The sequence below is a fragment of the Panicum hallii genome, chromosome 6, assembly GCF_002211085.1.
Source record: "Panicum hallii strain FIL2 chromosome 6, PHallii_v3.1, whole genome shotgun sequence".
Lineage (NCBI taxonomy): Eukaryota > Viridiplantae > Streptophyta > Magnoliopsida > Poales > Poaceae > Panicum > Panicum hallii.
This window is the reverse complement of record NC_038047.1, coordinates 43,969,329-43,987,866: the sequence shown is the minus strand read 5'-3', so window position 1 is coordinate 43,987,866 and position 18,538 is coordinate 43,969,329. Positions and strand designations below refer to the sequence as shown.

Here is an 18,538-nt window from a genome sequence, read left to right as displayed (position 1 = left end):
AAATGGGTCATCAAACTCGGGCAACTCATGGTATGGATCCGCCGGAAGCCCCAAGTGACTCTTAATCTCAATAATGTCACGGCGGTTTTCATTGATCTCTTGAGTTGCAGTCTTGCACATGCAGAATATGCTCTTAAGAGCCCTCTTGATAAACGAATCATGATGACCACGGCGAGAAGAAGATGGACCCGAATAAGTTGGAGCTGGGTCAAACCTTGGGTTCCTTGTGGCACCGGCATGAAGAGGAGGGGCGTGCGGTGCATCACCGGATCGAGGATGAAGGTGTAGAGCACCATGCTTGCAATCCTTGGGAAATGTAACCTTGGTAACCCTCTCAATCATATACATGATGTAAGGAGCAGATGGTAGAAACTTTTGTGGATCATTCATCGTCCTCCTTAACTCATTCCAAATGAAATCCATAATAGAGAGGGGTCGCCCACCAGGCAAAACACGGGCAAGAAGATTACAAGCAAAGTACCTAAGAGCAGTGGCATCACCATCCTTTGCATCAATGGTGGCACGAAAAAATTGGTTCATGGTGTAGTAGAAAGGTTGAAGAGTGCTTGCATTGCCGGCTTCCGCTAGAAGAGGATTGTAGAAAAGAGCCGGTAATTGACTTGGCTTTAACTGATGTTCCACATGAATGGGATCTCGCTTCTCATCCTCTAAGCCAAGTCCAAGGAGTCTTGAGAATGTCATGTAATCGACTCCATACTTCACTCCCTTGGTAGTCCAAAAGAAGGCAACTTGCCTTGCATCATAATATAGAGAGGAGTGAAACTGAGCAAGAATCTCCTCATTCCAATCATACCGAAATCCCATGATGTCATAAAGACCAAATTCCTTGCACTTTGCAATAGCTTGATTGAAGAATGGGTCATTCATCCTCTCAAAATAATCCCAATCAACATACTTACAAGGAACAATGGGAGCTTTGACCTTGCACATGACAACGGAGGAGTAGAAATCTTGATGCAACTGACACCAAAATCTCCTTTCCAAATTTTCAGCCTTCTCATACTTGTAAACGTCCTCCTTGCGTGCATCCGTAAGTGCCACAGTCTGCTTGAAATAGTTCCTCCCCATGGTAGTAGTAAACTCAGTGAGAATTTGAGGACGGTGAAGCTTTGGGCACCTAGGATATTGGCGTTGATCTTGTGGATATTCAACTTGAAGACGAGGAGGAGTGCGAGGGCAGATATCCCAAGCAATTCCCCATCTCGATGGATTAGCCCGAGAAGGAGGAGGCACGGCCATGCTTGGCATCATGTAAGGAGCTTGACGAGGTGGACGGGCTTGTGAGCTGCTTCCTGCAGGCTCTTTGCCCAGACGGTGATGAGGACGAAGTTCTCTTGGAGGAGGACTAGGAGGTGAAACTTCCTCCTCTTGGATTTGAGGATCATGACGGCGTTTTTGCCGTCTCTGACCGGAAGAAGCAGGTGCACGCTCATGTCCCATAGCCTGGACATAGGATATATCGATTAGGAGCAAACTAGAAGCAATAGGAATGAGACTCGTAGGCTGAAATTCTAAGAATCCGGAGAGTCCGGATATACGTCCGAGTAGCGCTTCTCTAAAAGCTTTGCTTAGTCACCATTAGCACCTGCACACATGCTTAATAACACGATTAAATATACATGTGCTTTGTCATTTATCACCAAAACCCACTTAGGGGCCTAGATATCTTTCACTTTTCGACTTCTTTCTTGACTTCTTCCAGGACGTCGACCTTCATTTGCCGCGCTCGTTGCTGGAATGGTCGAAATCCCGGCTTAAGAGGGAGCCAATGCTCAACAATACTTCTATCCAACCCGGGCATCTCTGTGTAATCCCAAGCAAAATAGTCCGCATATTCTTTCAACAGCACTATCATCGGTCTAGCAACTCTGGATTCAACTTCTTGCTGATAAATGTAGGCCGTAGCTTATCCCCAGGACAATGTCGATTTCTTCCAGCTCGTCAGCAGATGTGAACCCGTATCCTAGTTTCCCTTCATCCATCAAGTTGATGCTGCAAATAAACGATGAGTACGATGTAAAAGGATTCGGCCGATCGCAGGGACCGGCCGACTTGTTCTTTTCATTAATCTGTGCCACTTTACAATCAACATATGGCCGGCTGCTCAAGCGGGCCTCTTTGTGTTCATTATAATGATGTAACATGGTTGACAAAAATAATTCACTTCTTATTTTTTGGGGCCGATCGTAGGGATCGGCCTCTCCTGTTACCTTGGTATAAACTAACTTTGGCACCCCCTCTACTCCGTAAGGCCAGTGGATAAGACCAGCCTCACCCCATTTTTTTTAGCTTCCACGCGGTCGCAACATTCCAAGCTAATCCCTGAGATAGGCTCCTAGTCTTCCGCGTCCCAGACACTCATGGCAGCATGTGAAACTTCAATAGAATCATCCGTATGGACTACTTCTACTTCATCTCCATCCCATTGAATCAGACACTGATGCATTGTAGAAGGAATACAGCAATTGGCATGGATCCAATCTCTCCCAAGCAGGACGGTGTACGAGCCCTTGCTGTTGACAACAAAAAATGAAGTAGGGACGGTCTTGCCTCCTACCGTCAAATCCACGCTGAGGACTCCTTGCGCTTCCGAAGTTTGTCCGTTGAAGTCACTTAACGTGATATTGGTTTTAATCAGATCCCCAACAGAATGCCCCAACCGGCGCAGCACTGAGTACGGCATTATGTTAACCGCTGCTCCTGTGTCGACTAGCATCCTGCTGATAGGCTGCTGTTTATGTAACCCTTGAGATATAAAGCCTTCAGGTGCCTATAATTCCTCTCTTGGGGCTTCTCAAATATGACTGGCCGTGGCCCCAAGTCAAGCTGAGCCACTGGCACCTCCTCATGGCCTGGTGCATGAAACTCTGCAGGAAGAACAAACACCAGGTGTGCAAGAGCCGATGTCTTTACATTGGCTTTCGACTTCTTGGGACGCCATACCTTCTTAGAGGAACTCATCTCTGCTTTTTTAGGGCGGTGAACTTTCTCAGCCAAATTTGGTCGCGCCTTCCTTAGTATTTCCAAATATTGGGCCTCGGCTTCTTCTAGGCTGCGCAACCGCTGCACCCTCCGCTTCTGGGACCGGTTAAGCCCATCAGGGCACCAGCGTGGTCGCTGATACTTGTCTTCCTCACCTTCTGAATTTCCCCCTGTGCGTGATGACTCGGCTTGTCCATGGCGGTGCTGCTCTGGTCCTAGAAGCTGGAAAACTGAGGCACTTCTTGCATCTTGCTTCTGAGACTTGCACTCTGGGCAATCCTCAAGGGTGGGTAGTCATTTCATACCAAAATCCCAACAGTACTTGAAGAACAGGCAATGCCAATGATCTCGCATATCATCTCGCTTCCTGAGGCGTTTCCTGGTGCGCCGCTCGTATTCTTCTTCTTTAGTCTCGCGTTGGAGACGCTGTTGATACTGATACTGGTATTTTCTCAGTAGATGAGAGGAAACCGGTCATTGATTCCTGACGTGCCTGACCTGCTCTTCGGTGATATAGTCCCTTTCTTCTTTTTGGGGCTGATCGCGGGAATTGGCCTCTTGCTTCCTTGCATGCTGGCGTGATGTATGTCCTGCTATGTTAATACCGAGTGTAAAATCTAGCTGACGACGTGTTGATCGGTCGTACCCTTCCACCATGTTTACATTTGGGAATGGTTGAGTATCAACCTTCATGGCGTACTGCCCCAAGATTAATCGGCCTTGCTCAATAGCCGATTGTATCTGTCGCCGGAGTTCCTTGCAGTCACTGGTACCGTGAGTGAAAGAGTTATGCCACTTGCAGTATGACCTCCCATGGAGCTCCTGAGCTGTTGGGATCTTGCAACCTTCAGGGAACTTCAACTGCTTCTCCTTCAAGAGTAAGTCAAATATTTGTTCGACCTTGCTCACGTCAAAATTAAATCCTTACGAAGGTCCCTGTTGTTTCACCCACTTGTTGGAGCTCGGGAGGCGGCAAGCTGGCAGCGTCGCGTCCGCCTCGGGGGCTGGCTCCACGGGCGTCGACCCTTCGGGGGCTGATGGCTTGGGGGCTGGCGCAGATGTGACTGGCCCCGTGCTTGTAGACTCTTCTCGGGTTGATGACCCGGGGGCTGGGGTAGTCATGGCCGGTTTCAGCTGGAGGTTCACGGCGCTTGCAACCCTGATGAAGTCGAATCTGTCATCATGCAAGTCAAACAAAGCAGCATGTTTATTATGCAACCAGATGCAAACTTACAGTGTAGACTTCTTTTTACGGCTCTTTTCACCCGCAAGGCCTGTCGCGGCGTCTCTGTCGCTAGTGGCGGGGTTTCACCAGCCGATGGTGTGGTCCCCGCCACGGCGATGGTGACGGCTGCGGCGGCTAATGGGGTTGCTCCCACCACTTCGGGCTCGGTCCTGGGTGAAGAGGTGGATGAACTACAAAAAGGACACCGTCAGCGTATAAAAATATTGATGTTCAGCAATTCACCAAAGCAGCAAATCAATACCTGGAAGATTTGATTGCTTCAGCTTTCCACTTCTGCACCAACCGACGACCCTGCGATACCAAAGGTAGAGCTTCGGTCAACTCCACGGCTGGCCTGGAGGAGTTGTCCCTTCTCGCCTCTCCTTCGGCTTCTTTCTCCACCAGGGGGTTCTCGTCCTCCGTGGAGTCGCTGCTATGCAGAGCCTGGGCTATGCGAGCCCTCTTTGCTTCGACAGCGGCGCTGGGGAGGAGGTGGTCCAGCCGGGGGATGTCAGGTTGCGGCGGGTAGCTGCGGTATAGTTCTGTGTGTCCCTGCAGAAGGTTTTTAGTTAGCAGCGGCAGAACAGAGTTCAACTTCAACAAAAAGTAGTCGAATACTTACCGGTTTGGGCGGACTTCGTGCGCAAAACAATCCTGGGACGTAAGGCACGGCGTCCACGTCTAATAGCACCCGCTGGACTCGAAGGAGTGCGGCTTCATCTGGTAGTTCCTCTGCGCACATGCGAGAAGGATCTTCAGTCCCCGCGTACTCGAATCCGAGCTTGTGGCGCAGTTGGATGGGTTGGACTCGACGTTTGAAAAATGAGAACATGACGGATGCGCTGGTCACTCCCGTCATCTTATGTGCCTCTATGATGTCTAATAGTTCCTCGACTTGATCCATGTCTCCCCTCGAAAGTTCAAGATTCCACTCCGGCCTCACTACAGGTGGATTGTTTGATTTTGCTGGGAGTTGGGGGGCATGGTTCTCGATATAGAACTAGTGATTTTTCCACCCGAGAAGGTTGGAGAGGAATTTGTATGATAGATATTTGTCGCCGGCCTGCTGACGTAGTAGGATGCCGGTGCCCCCTGCAACGGAAAGGTTTTTCAAGGTGGGCTGTGGTTTGACGCGGAAGAGGAAGCGGAAAAGATCCCAGTGGGGTTCGATTCCAAGGAAAGCTTCGCAGAAATGGACAAAAATCGAAATGTGGCAGATGGAGCTTGGGTTGAGGTGATGGAGCTCAAGCCCGTAATAATAAAGAAGGCCGCGGAAGAAAGAACAAGAGGGGAGGGCCAATCCCCGTTCGGCAACATGGTGAAATGTGACGATTTCATCAACATTTTCCATAGGGAAAGGTTCACGGAAGGAGGGGCACCAGTTGACAAGATTCTTGTCTTGCAGCAACCCCTCGGAAACTAGCCTATTGAGATCATTGAGGGCACACTTACTGTATGTCCACTCCCCGGTCGACGGCTGCGTTTCCTTCTTTTTCCCTTCGATTTCTGATCTCTTGGGCGCCATCTCCGGACCCGCTCGCCACAAGTTGCTCGGGGGCTGCAGGGAGAGGGGCGGGGAGATCGGGGCTGGAGGATTTCGCTGGGAGGATGGCGGCGGGCGCACGGCTCAATTTGGGGATTTTTTGAAGCTCTTGGTAATTTGCAGATTGGAAGCACAGTCTTTACTTGGCAGTTACCGCGGGGTTAAATAACCAGTGGTTGGGGTAAAGTTCTACTGTTGCGAAGGTTAAGAGTCGTTTCAGGGAATATTCGGAAGATGAGGGGTCATTTGGTGGATTGTTTAGATAAAATATTTGATTAATCATTTTTTCAGGGTTACTTATCCCGAAAAAAGGGGTTTTCGAATTCATGATCTAACTTCCATCATTTGTATCGTCATGTTGGTAATTTACCATATCGACATTTTTAATTTGCATGCCACGGTTTTTGGATCCTTATTTCCAATTCTAAGGGATTTGGATTCAAGGCTCGGGGGCTGCGGGGTACGTGACATCGACTACTTAGTTTTCGAATTTATTCGAAAAGTAAGTAAGGAAGATTTAAGCTTAATTTGACCCTCAGCCTGATTCTCCGATTCAACCTAAGGCTCGGGGCTACTCCATATGGAGTGCGATTTTTCAATCGTACACCATGTCAAAAATAAAATTCGGGGCATGAGCACCTCATAGCTTCGATGCAGCCAAGTAAGTACTTGAAGAAGGACTTCAAGATGGAGCTTTAGAAGAAGCCGAAGACTACTTCGAAAGTACTCGATAAGCCTGCAGTACTCAGCTACGAAGAGCTCGGGGGCTTGTCAGACCCAGGGCCATGGGACTGTGTACATAACATAGTTTAAAGAGTTTTAAGAGATTAAGTCCATCTTGCCTCTTATTTATCTCGTTTATCTCTTATTTATCCCGTTTAAGTAGGAGATAGAGCTAACCGATACAGAAGGAATCTACCCGAGACATGTTCTGGTATGATTCCTTAGCTGGAGTTGGTTAGTATCTTTGTAACCCTGACCTCCCGGATATATAAGGGAGGGCAGGGACCCCTCTCAAAACAAGATCTACAAATCAAACTACACCAAAGGCAATACAAACCACCATACAGGACGTAGGGTATTACGCGCCTAGTGGCCCGAACCTGTCTAAGCTTTGTGTTCCTTACACCTTCGAGTTTCTGATCTCGGCATCTCCTCACCGAAACTTACCACCTTGGGTATATCCCTCGGTGGGCAGCCGGTAAAACACCGATAGGCTGAGGTCCTGGTTGAAGTTAAAAAGGAAGTGGAGAAGATGCTAGAAGCAGGATTTATCAGGCCTTGCAGGTATGCTGAGTGGATTTCAAGTGTTGTACCTGTGCAAAAGAGGATGGCCGATGGTGAGTCTGTGTGGACTTCAGAGACCTCAACAGGGCTACTCTAAAGGATGAATATCCGATGTCTGTTGCAGAGACATTAATTAACCCGGCTGCCGGTCATAAGATCTTGAGTTTTATGGATGGCAACGCCAGTTATAACCAGATCTTTATGGCTCCCAAGGATATAAACAAAACTGCATTCAGAGTACCTGGGGCAGTAGGCTTGTTCGAATATGTGGTTATGACTTTTGGGTTGAAGAATGCTGGCGCTACATATCAACGTGCTATGAACTACATTTTTCATGACTTGATCGGCAAGCTGGTGGAAATCTATATTGATGATGTCGAGGTGAAGTCTGCGTCAGTTGAAGGACATTTGGAAGACTTACGACAGGTTCTGGCACGAACTAGAAGGTTCGGGCTTAGAATGAATCCGAAGAAGTGCGCTTTTGGCGTGTCGGCCGGTCAGTTTTTGGGTCTTTTGGTTCATGAAAGGGGAATTGAGATCGGCTTAAAAAGTCAAGAAGTGGTGCGCACCATGGTGCCACCTACTACGAAGAGGGAGCTCCAGCAGCTCATTGGTAAGATTAACTTTGTTAGAAGGTTTATTTCCAATCTCTCCAGGCGGATTGAGCCTTTCATGGAGCTGGTAAAGATTAAAGCCAATGAAGAGTTTCGCTGGGGGGCAGAGCAGCAGCGGGCATTTGAAGAGATCAAGGAGTATCTGTCGAAGCCACCTGCGCTTGTCCCACCCCAACAAGATAGGCCACCTCGCGTCAGTAGTGATACAAGTGCATGACAACAAAGAGAGGGTTGTGTTCTACCTCAGCAGAAGGATGCTAGATGTAGAGACAAGGTATCCTGATATTGAAAAGTTATGCCTTTGTTTATTTATTACATGTACCAAGCTTCGTCATATCCTGCTATCGGCCGAGGTAATTATCATCTGCAAATCGGATGTCATAAAACATATGCTATCGGCTCTTGTGCTGAAAGGCCGATTGGGAAAATAGATGTTTGCGTTGTCAGAATTTGATATCCGATATCAACCCGCAAAGGCGGTAAAAGGGCAAGCATTGGCGGATCTTATTGCAGAAAGGGTCAATACTAATATAGCAGTACTTTCCATACGTGCATAGGCCATGTACTTTGACGGGTCAGTTTGCGGAGATGGATGTGGCATCGATATCTTGCTGGTATCACCTCGAGGGGCAACGTATTCTTTTTCAATCAGATTGCATACCGCTTGCACCAATAATCTGGCAAAATATGAAGCGGTGCGTAGAGGTATGGAATTGCTCCTGGAGGCCGGGGCTGAAGCAGTGGAAATTTTTAGGGACTCGAAATTGGTAATCTCACAGCTCACAGAAGATTACAGATGTGAGAGCGAGTTTCTTTTCCCGCTATGGGTACAATGCCAAGAGCTGATGACCCAGTTCAGGTACATAAATTTCTACTAGATACCAAGGGCGCAAAACTCTGAAGCCAATGATTTGGCACAGATGGCTTCGGGGTACAAGGCTGTGACAGATGGAACCGACCTTCAGGTGCACCTCCTGGACCAAGGCGATTGAAGAGCCGATATCTTCAATTATTTGAAGGATTCGGCTCGGGGGAGCACCCAAGAACATACGCTACAAGGCTATGAGATATGTCCTGATAGGAGACGAAATGTTCTATAGGACTTTGGAAGGATTGCTACTCAAGTGCCTAGGGCCGATTGAGTCCAATCGGCTCTTACATGAAGTCCACGAATGAGTCCAATCGGCTCTTGAGGGTTCACCCTTTCAGAAGGAGGAGCAACAGCCGATGAAGCAGCAATCGGCTCTTGCAGGCGCACCCCTTTTGAAGGAAGATTGACAGTCGATGAGGCGACAGCTGGCCTCTCCAAAGAGGAGCTAACGACTGGCGCGGCCACAACCGGCTCCTGCAGACCTTGAGAGGCGACCGGAGCATCAATCAACGCCGTAGGGCCTTCCAGAGCTGTTGGGTCAGGATCCCGAAGGGTAACCAGAGCACTGACAGGCACTTCCACATCTTCTGGAACTTCTGAAGCTAAGTCTTTTTGGCATAGGGGTTCCTCCCCACTGGAAATGTCCACAACGACGGGCTGCAAGAAAGGGGAGTGTAATCAAGAAGAATGTACATGAGCAGAAGGTCAATTATGAAAGAGGTGATCCAAACCATGCTAGCAACCGGAGCTTCTTGACTGGTGGAAGATGGCCCAACTGCCTTCCGGATTTTCCTGACAAGCACCTTCCTCGTCTTAGCATGAGCCCGGGGGGCAACAACGTGAGAAGATCGTCTCCGCTTGGGGGTCAGCTTTGCAGTGCTGGGCTGGATCTGCATGATGCTTTTTGAAGGGGGAGGTGCATTTTTGCCAAAGAGAACCACAGGGGCAAATGGCAAGAACTGGAAGTTAGATCCATCATCGTTCTTGGGCTCCGGACCATCCTCCTTCTGCAAAAGAGTAAATGGAATCAGAAAAGGATTCAGCGAAGTCAAAAGGAGAAACGATGGGCGGACGGTAATACCTCTTCTTCAGGAATTTCATACTCAGCATGAATCTGCTGCAGCATCGGCCCCAGGGCTCTCCAGAAAACATGAGTCCTCCACATCAACCACCAGTCCTCGAAGCCGACAGCCGAAGAAATGAAGGCGAGGTCAACTGGAATTGGGACGAAAAGGTCTGAAAATAGACTATAGCATCTTTGGATGGTGACGGCATCAGGAAGGTCTACCCTGTTTGATGTCAAATGATGAAGGAGGAAGTGTGGAGAAACTTGCCCAAGACCAAATTGCCATGCTACTACAACCGGCTGGTAAAACTCATATCCTGGTTTGATGATCCGGTTGGAAGTGCTCATGCAGACCGGGAGGAGGCAAGGGCGAATCATGATAGAGTACAGGCGCCGGGTGTCGATATCGTTAGCGAAGTCAGCCAATCGGAACGTGGCTGGGCTCTCAAAGATTTCAGACTCAGCATAGAGGAGGAAGATTGGGTTGTCCAGGCCTTTGTAAAAAATCCTAAACCATCATGAGGCGTCTGAAGGATTCAACTTGCCGCCAGGGAGACTGTACAAGGCCTGGCCGAAGCTGGTGCATCGGATTTGCCTCCCACTTTGGTCAGGAAAAGAATTGTTGGCTAGAGGGGTAGTTTGGGATGAAATCTTGAAAGTAAAGGTGAGCCCACAGCGGGATGAACTACCAGGGACCACCAGTTCTAAGTTTTTTCTGGGAAAGAAGGCTCAAAGACATCAGATGAAGGTATATGTAGATTTCTCCAAGGAATAATGTACCAAGGCCAATAGTATGACCTTTGGCTAGCTCATACGCCAGAGGAAGATAGTTCTTGGTTAGAGCAAGTGAAGGACCACAGAAGAGAAAGTGTTCTAGCCAAAGATTCAAGAAGGCTGTGTGTTTCTTCTCTGTCACAGGCCCTTTGATTTTCAGATGTTGGTTCAGATATGCACCCCAGTTCGTGCACTCTGCTTTGGAAGACAGTTTGAAAGGAACTTCAGATAGTCTATAAGCAAAGGGACAGGTTGATGAGATGTCTAGACCAGTGATCATCATTATATCTAGAAGGGTTGGAGTCATTGGACCATGTCCAAAGAGAAAACAGTTTAAGGCATCGGACCAAAAATAGCCGATGGTCTTCAGAAGGTTCTCATCCTTTTCGAGAGAGAAAAGAGATAGAGACAGAGCATCGGTTATCCCTATGGATTCCCATGTAGGCTGGTAGGTGTTTGCCACTCTGTTATACCAAGTTACCCAGCCCTCGGGAGGATTCGGCCAAGCACGAAGGCTATCGGACCAGGAGTCTAGATCTATTTTTTGGCTCACGAATAGGATTCGATTAGCCTCGCAAGAAATTAGATCTATGGGCTTCTCGTAAGAATGAGGCCTAAGACAGAAAGAATTAGGGGAAGAAGGATGCGGTAAGAGGATATCGGAAGCCTGAAGAAACCCAGGAAAGACAAAGTAATTGAAGAAAGGTCATTTAACAGCGCAAGGAATCTAATGATTACTGCATTAAATTAACAGAGTTTGGAGTTTTACCTTCAGACCAAAGACATTCGCGTCAGTGTTCGAAGACTCCGCCATCGGAAACCTTGATGAAGTCGAGGACTCGGGGAATGGATCTAGGGTTGGCGGCGCAAGATTAAGCGCGTATTCTGAGGCTCAGGGGAGAATTTTGTGGCTAGGGTTTATGAGCAAAGGGGGTTTTGGAAAGTAACCTGGATTTGGGGAATCTTCAGAGATCTATTTTGGAGAAGGGTCTGGATTCAGGCGAAAAATGAAATGAATTGAAGTTCTGGTTTGAATCCGGGTCGGTATATTTTGAGGAAGGGGACCGATGCGTTGCCATCGGCTTTTAACAAATTAACTTTTAAAGAAATCACATTTAAAAAGAAGATCTTATTTACAATAAGGGAGTGAGTACAAAACAGGAGCCGATTGCTCCTAGAGCCGATCTATCGGCTTGGTGCTACAGTTTATCACCAGTAGACGCGGAGGTTTTGCGGCGCTTGGTTGGCGGAGCCGTGCTGACGTCGCTATCATAGCCGCTGCTGTTCTCGTCACTACCATCATCTCCGCTACTGCTGGTGGTGAAGCTGCCATCGTCTTCGGTTTCTTCATCGTCCTTGTTGACATCTTCTGATGATCCGACAAGGAGGAAGTTTCCTGTTACCGAATCCTCCTCGGTTGAGGAGGAATTGGCGGTTTCTTCCGAAGAGGAGAGCTCTTCTTCCCAAGATGCGTCGTCTTCGTCATCTTCCTCCAGCTCATCACAGAGGAGTAGCAGGAGATCTTCACCATTGGTCAGGGACTCGTCATCCTCTGACCAAGATTGGAAGTCCCATTCCCCCGCATCCCAATGCAGGGGGGCAAGGATCTCGTAGGCGGCTATCAGATCATATTCCGGAGTAGGCTCTCAGGCGGATTCAGATTCAAAGGAGATGGCGGAAGAGGCAGAGGAAGAGGAAGAGGCAGAGGAAGAGGAAGAAGCCATTGCAAGAGGAAGAAAAATTGGACTAGATGTGGTTACTAATGTCCGAAGGGAGAAGACAATTAAGAAAAGTTGTTGGGGGTAGGTTTATAAAGGTGAAGTGGAAGGTGAATCGGCACCATAACAGTTTCCAAGGAGCCTGATGCAGAGCAGTCACATCCCCTGGAAGTTGAAGTGGCGCGCCTGTACGGATTTCGGAAGTCGAAGAGACGAGGCGATTAAAAGGGAAATGGTTTTGGAATAATTATTGCTGAAACCAGGGGGCATGTATTATCGCCATAATTTAGGCGGGCCAGAAAGGTGGGCCGTAGAGCAAGATGAGTTTGAAGGATAGTTATAATGGGCTTGCGGATCGGACCCTTTGCAGATGTTTTGGGCCAAGGTTGGCCGTGTATCTAGATAGGTATGTTTGTTTAAACGGTTTAGATAGAGATAGTTAAGATTTGTGTCGTGATTGGTTAGGAAAGGCAAGTCTACGGACTATGAATATGTATCTTCGGTAAACAATAGAGGAATCAATCAATCATTCACCAACAACTCTCGGCGCATCGCCACCCCTGTTCTAGGGTTTCTCAGGTAAGCGCCGTGTGGCCTCGTTCTTACTTATTTACTTTTCGTGTTTCTCGTTCTGAAGCGTTGTTGATGGCGAGAAACACCAGTTATCTTAGCATTTACAGGGTAGCGTCGGCTCTTTCATGCGTTAATTGTGCTTTGCTTGTTACCTGTAAACGTCCGGCTGCCCATGTACTTGGTCTCAGGTATAAGGGCGGTGCCTTGCTTCATTTTCGTTTAGTAGATCCAATCTGTTATGGTTAATCTTCGTGAATCGAGGGTTTAGTTTAATATCTGCATGATTAGGCCCTTCAAACGGATTGAATGTTCCGGCAGTTTTCTAGGTATTTTATAACAGCTTGAAAAGGGATTGTTCTGTGAATCGGCTTTTGGTTGATTTTTAGGCCTCTGTTTAGGTTGTTGTTTTGTTACCTTCAGCATCTGTTAGGCTCAGTTACGTGTAGGATGTTCCGATTACGTAGTGAAAGCTTTAATCGTTGTAGATTGGATTAGCTTAATGATTACAGAGCAAAATTTATATTACCATCCGATATATTTGCTTTATTTATAGATCCGATCCGGTACCCAGCACAATTGGCTCTTTACAGCCGATACCGGGAATCATCCGATGAGACGATCACGGCTCGAACTAATGTTTACACGTGTCTGTGCATGCATAAAACTAATACATAACACCTTCCTGATCAGGTACAAGGTCAGGTGGCACGCCTAGCAACCCAAAAGACAGGGCGTGTGCCGGATCTCGGGCCGTTGACCGAGGGACCGGGGCACACCAACAGTCCCGGGAGCCTCCCGGCTCCTCGTGTTGCTTGTCGCTGCTCGCCGGTGGATTTTGACCGACAACGGGAGAACTGCTCATCGGTGGGTTTTAACCGACAACAGGAGAACAGAGAACACAGAACTTCTAAAGAAATATATCCCTTTACGAACAGAAACTTAAAATTATCGATCCATCGATCCTTAAAATTATTAAAATTATCAATCCTTACATAAAATTATCGATCCTTACTTACGCCCGCATATTTAAAATTGTCAATCCTCCGCCCGCGTACCGGTACCGAAAATTGTCGATCCTCCGTACCGGTACCGCGATCCTCCCGCATACCTGTACATCCTCCCACGTACCGGTACCGAGAACTTTTTGTGACTGTGGCAATGACCTGGCGTCGTTGCTGGACGACACTTCCAGAATTCCAACTCGTGAAACTTCATGACAGACCTTAGTTTGCAAGACAGACCTTAGTTTGTTTCTAGGATTTTTAGGCCTCGTTCGGCAGCGAAGGATTGGAATCAGGCTAGGAACGGTTCCAGGCCAGGAATCAGTGGATCCGGGCCTTTCACTCATTCCCGGCGTGGAATTAATCCAGCAGGAATGATTCTAGGCAAGCAATTATCATGCGTTCGGCAGCAAAGGATTGGATCCCGTCATTTTAGTCCAAAATATCTTCAGCCATACACAAATTTCAATCTGTAAAATCTGCATGATTCCCAGAATGAATAGCAATAGAAAAACAAACAAAACAACTGAAGTCAGCTGTACAAAGGGGACCAATCATGGCTCCAACAAATGTTCGGTCCTGACACCAAATGAGCACCAAATTGTTTCCACTCATCCATTAAAAGTTTCTAATTCAGAAATTACATCCAAACTACACTGACAGAAATAAAATTTGAACCACATGTTACATGTATGCATCCTCTCATTTGTACGTTAAAATAAACCACAAGACATTTCTTCTAGGAAGCCAAAGACGAGAAGGCGCAGTATACAAACTCAAGCATTGCACACTTCCTGAAATGATAACAGAACATTTGAATCAGTAAATCTGAAATCATCTAGAACTTACAGTGACATGTCAACTCCAAAGAAAATCCAGATATACAGAAAATGGGGGATATTTCAAATGGTCCAGTCAAACACATAATCGAACTGGTATCCTGCATTAGTAAGAACATTACAAGGGAAACTATTGTTTCAAAAATGATATGCTAAGAGTATTAATATTCTAATTATTTACAGAAACTTATGAGGTGGAACCATTACAACAGCCGGATGAAAAGTTGGATGGCACAAACTAACCTACCCCTAAGGAAGTACATAAGGACATAACCGAAAGATTCTAAATCATCTCTCCTGGTTTGCTCTGCATACAAGCAAAATCTAAGGTATACATTTTTCTGCACATAACACTAAACACACCAACCTTGGTGCCTAATCTGCACACAACTTCATAATCTCTTACAGGCAAACAATGTTGCAAACCTATGGCTTCTAGAAATGTACCATCAATTAAACTAGGTCCCACAAAGAACTGAACTAAATTAGGTCCACAAAGTTCAAGAGATCCTAAGTAAACCAAATCAACAAATCTGCAATATATACACTTCTAGGCAGAAATGTAACAGAATAGTAATCAACCACATTTCACATTTGCTTGTGCCAGCAATCAATTCTGACTTACAAGAACAATGGTGGCTAGTCAATGTAGTGTTTCAGAGTTTGGGCTGCAATATCATACATACCTGCTAAGCCATCTCACTTCTGAGCCAAATCAAGGCTGATTCTTGATCTACTTCACAAGCACATATGAAAGCCTCTCTATTTTCTTTGCTCTTGATGAAGATTGCATATGCTTTTGCCTTTTCTTCTTTCGTCACTTCCATTATGTTTAGAACTGAGATGCACCTTCTGATCGAGAAATCAGAAGCTTGAGCAGCATCCTTTTCTCTTGCCTCCCTTTCTCTTGTCTCCCTTTCTCTTTCCTCCATTTCTTTTGCACGATCTGCAGCTTCAGCTTCTGCTTGCTTGGTCCTCATTTCTAGGTATGCCCCCATCATGCCTACTATGTTTTCATTCTTCCTAGGTCTCTTTAGTTCCTTTTCTTGTTTGTTTCTTGATGCAGCAGGTCTTTGTTGTCCACTTCTTTCAATAGCTGGAGCATCATTTTTTTCATCTCGTGATAGAGTATCAGCCATTTCTTGAAGCCCCTCTGCATTCCTTTCAGTGCCATCACCACCTTCATCATTTACCTCATAAACCACATTGTCATCAAAGCCTTGTGGCTCATCTTCAGGATGCTGAAGTTGCTCAGGGGGTTCTTCCTATTGCGGTGTCTCAAGAGAAGTGACATTGTAAATCCCTTCAGCCAAGTGCCCTACACAATAACAACGAAATATGAGATCATCGCAACAAGCAGGTCACAAGGCATCTATTATGGCAGCAAAACTTACCATCATAAAGCTCTCCCAAAGCATCAAAGAGTGGAAAGGTTGCCTTGTTGTTGTTAAACTTCTTAATTTTAGGGAATGTCTGTACAATTAAAGAAAATATTGATCAAATACGAGGTTATCACTATGAGGTTATCCACATTGATAAAAGAATTCAACTTCAAGAAATCAACTAACCACCATGAGATTTGTCCACATAGCTGGTGGTCCTTCAACCATATTCCTTTTCTCGTTCCAGCTCGACCCGCTCTGTTGCTTTGCCGCTTTGAGCATCTTGTGGTCTCTCTTCAACTGACCTTCTTTCTCTTGAATCTGAGCCTTTGTGTAGGAAACATACTTGTTCCTCAGATGGAACTCCTTGACCATCTTATTCCACCCTTCAGAGTTCCATCCATTGTCACCTCTATAGCCACTATCTTTATACTCATGGAGAATGTCAACAAGGGACCTCTCTAGGGCTGGATTCCAATCCGCTCTTTATTTCATTACATAAAACAATAGTCAGGCATCAATAATAGAAATTTCATAGCATCAATAATAGAAAACTTACAAGAAAGCATGAAGAAACATTAAACACCATACCACTTGGAGAACCTCCACTCTTTTTTGCCCCACTACATTTAGGAGAAGGCTTCTTTTTACTAGCACTTGTTGTAGGCATGTACCTATGCAGCTTTGGTGATCTGCTCATATTGAACCTTGGGGAGCCTTTTCCAACCATAGCTTTGTAAATAAAAAGCTTATTCAACAACTTATTCATAATACATGCTTATTAAATTATTACAACCATGAAAAGACTAATTTACATGATACAAGACTATTAACTTATTACAACCTATTCAAAGACTAATTTAAATGTTGCTAGTACTGAGCCCACATTTCTTGGGCGATGGTATCTCTTAAAGCATTGCCTTGTGCAATTCCTGGGTCATTGATTTGATCACCATTTGGTAGAGCAACAAAGTTTGATGGGTTGATATTATCCGGCTGATGATCTAACCATTCCTCATCTCCATGAAGTAATCGGATTAGATTGTGGAAGATGGCAGCAGCTATAGGTATCTTTACTTGGTTTTCCAACATGTGGAATGTGGCAACTTTGAGAATGGGGAAGCACTTCTTAAGCACGCCCAAAGCCCTCTCCACATGGTTCCTAAGTAGTGCGTGGCGGTGGTTGAAAAGCTCCTTTGGGTTCTGTGGTCTTCGATGTCCAGCCCCAAATTCTTTCAAATGGTACCAAACTCCTCTGTATGGAGCAAGGAAAGATGTAGTATTTGCATACCCTCCATCAACCAGATAGAATTTTTCTGGAGGTACCTGGAAGCCCTTGCTCATAGCTGACCTTAGCACCGTGGAATCTGTAGCTAGCCGATCCCTCCCATCCACTAGAAACAAAAGTGATGTTGAGATCAAAATCACATGCCACCATCACGTTTATGCTTAGTGTTCCCTTCCGATTTCTAAAAGGAGAATGTTTCTCAGAAGATATGGAAATAGGAATGTGAGTTCCATCAATGGCACTGAGACAATTCTTGAAGAAAGGATAGAATCTAGGATTGTCATGGATTTTCGGCTGCACTTGATGAGGATCAGGAGGCTGAAGGAAACGGCGAGCAAGTGTGGGAATGACCACCTTAAAGAAGTGGTTGATGTGATGGTGGAAGGTGTCGTTGCTGTGCCCAAAGAATACTTGGAGATCCTCATATGAGGCGCTGTGACTTAGCATGTATAAGAAAAAATCCAACTTCTCCTCCACCATGATCTTTGTATCAATGACAAGCCTTCTCCTTCTAAGATAAGTCGCCACCTCTCTGAAGATATGGTGTTCCATCCTAAATGTAACTTGGCAGTTCTTGACATGTCCCTCAAGGAGTCGACAAACCTTAATCTCGCCTGTCTCTTCTGATGTATGACGTTTCTTTTTTTCTCCCCAACCTCTAGTAGAACCCATGAGATATAAGGCATCATGTCATCATCTTCATCCTCCCTCCTCTTTCTAACGCGATCTCGCAATGAGATACTCATTGTAGAACTAAAGCATGTAAATTTATTATGTCACATACTCATTGTAGAACTAAACCATGTAAAAGATGGAGTACATTTTGGAGTTTATACCGGATCCCAAGAAGGGGGAGCTTCAGCTTCTCCAACACGAACCGGTGCCGGAGGGATCTACAAGTAACAATAAAAAGTATCAAGAAAGAGACTTCAGCAGGTAGGTGATAACTCAAGTGACAGCACATAAGAAAGAAATAGTATCACTTATAGAACAGACAACTCGAACTGGTATTTCCCAAGTGAAAACAGCGACAAGGAGCAGTACCCTATAAGTCCCCAGCTTACAGCAAAGCTCTATAAAACTTTCACTTAGTTTTTGTGTGATTACAAAGATCTATTTGGTCATGCTATAGACATAGTCAATATAATCTTTTTGTACAACAGGTTTTTAGCTAAAAAAGAGTTTTTCAACCCTTATGTTCGGGTGAAGCTGAACAGCATCGTGCCAATTTGCCTACGCAGGGCTGTGCGCGAGCGTGCACACGGGCACCGGTAAACGGAGCAGCGCAGGGGCTAGTTTAGCACCAAGAAAGAGACTTCAGCAGGGTAGGTGATAACTCAAGTGACAGCACCTA

The 18,538-nt window shown here is 46.1% G+C and overlaps 2 protein-coding genes across 2 annotated transcripts; both read right to left on the bottom strand.

The window, feature by feature from the left end:
* Nucleotides 1-15,779: 15,779 nt before the first annotated feature.
* LOC112898376 lies at nt 15,780-16,583 on the bottom strand. The gene is made up of 4 exons (XM_025966704.1): nt 16,488-16,583; nt 16,086-16,380; nt 15,909-15,987; nt 15,780-15,832 (listed from the first exon to the last, which is right to left on the bottom strand). Exons 2-4 carry the CDS (start codon nt 16,269-16,271, stop codon nt 15,780-15,782), a joined length of 318 nt encoding a protein of 105 aa, XP_025822489.1. The 5' UTR covers nt 16,272-16,380; nt 16,488-16,583.
* Nucleotides 16,584-16,766: 183 nt separating this feature from the next.
* Nucleotides 16,767-17,240, bottom strand: LOC112898375. The gene has a single exon (XM_025966702.1). The coding sequence runs from the start codon at nt 17,238-17,240 to the stop codon at nt 16,767-16,769; it is 474 nt and encodes a 157-aa protein (XP_025822487.1).
* Nucleotides 17,241-18,538: the final 1,298 nt, after the last annotated feature.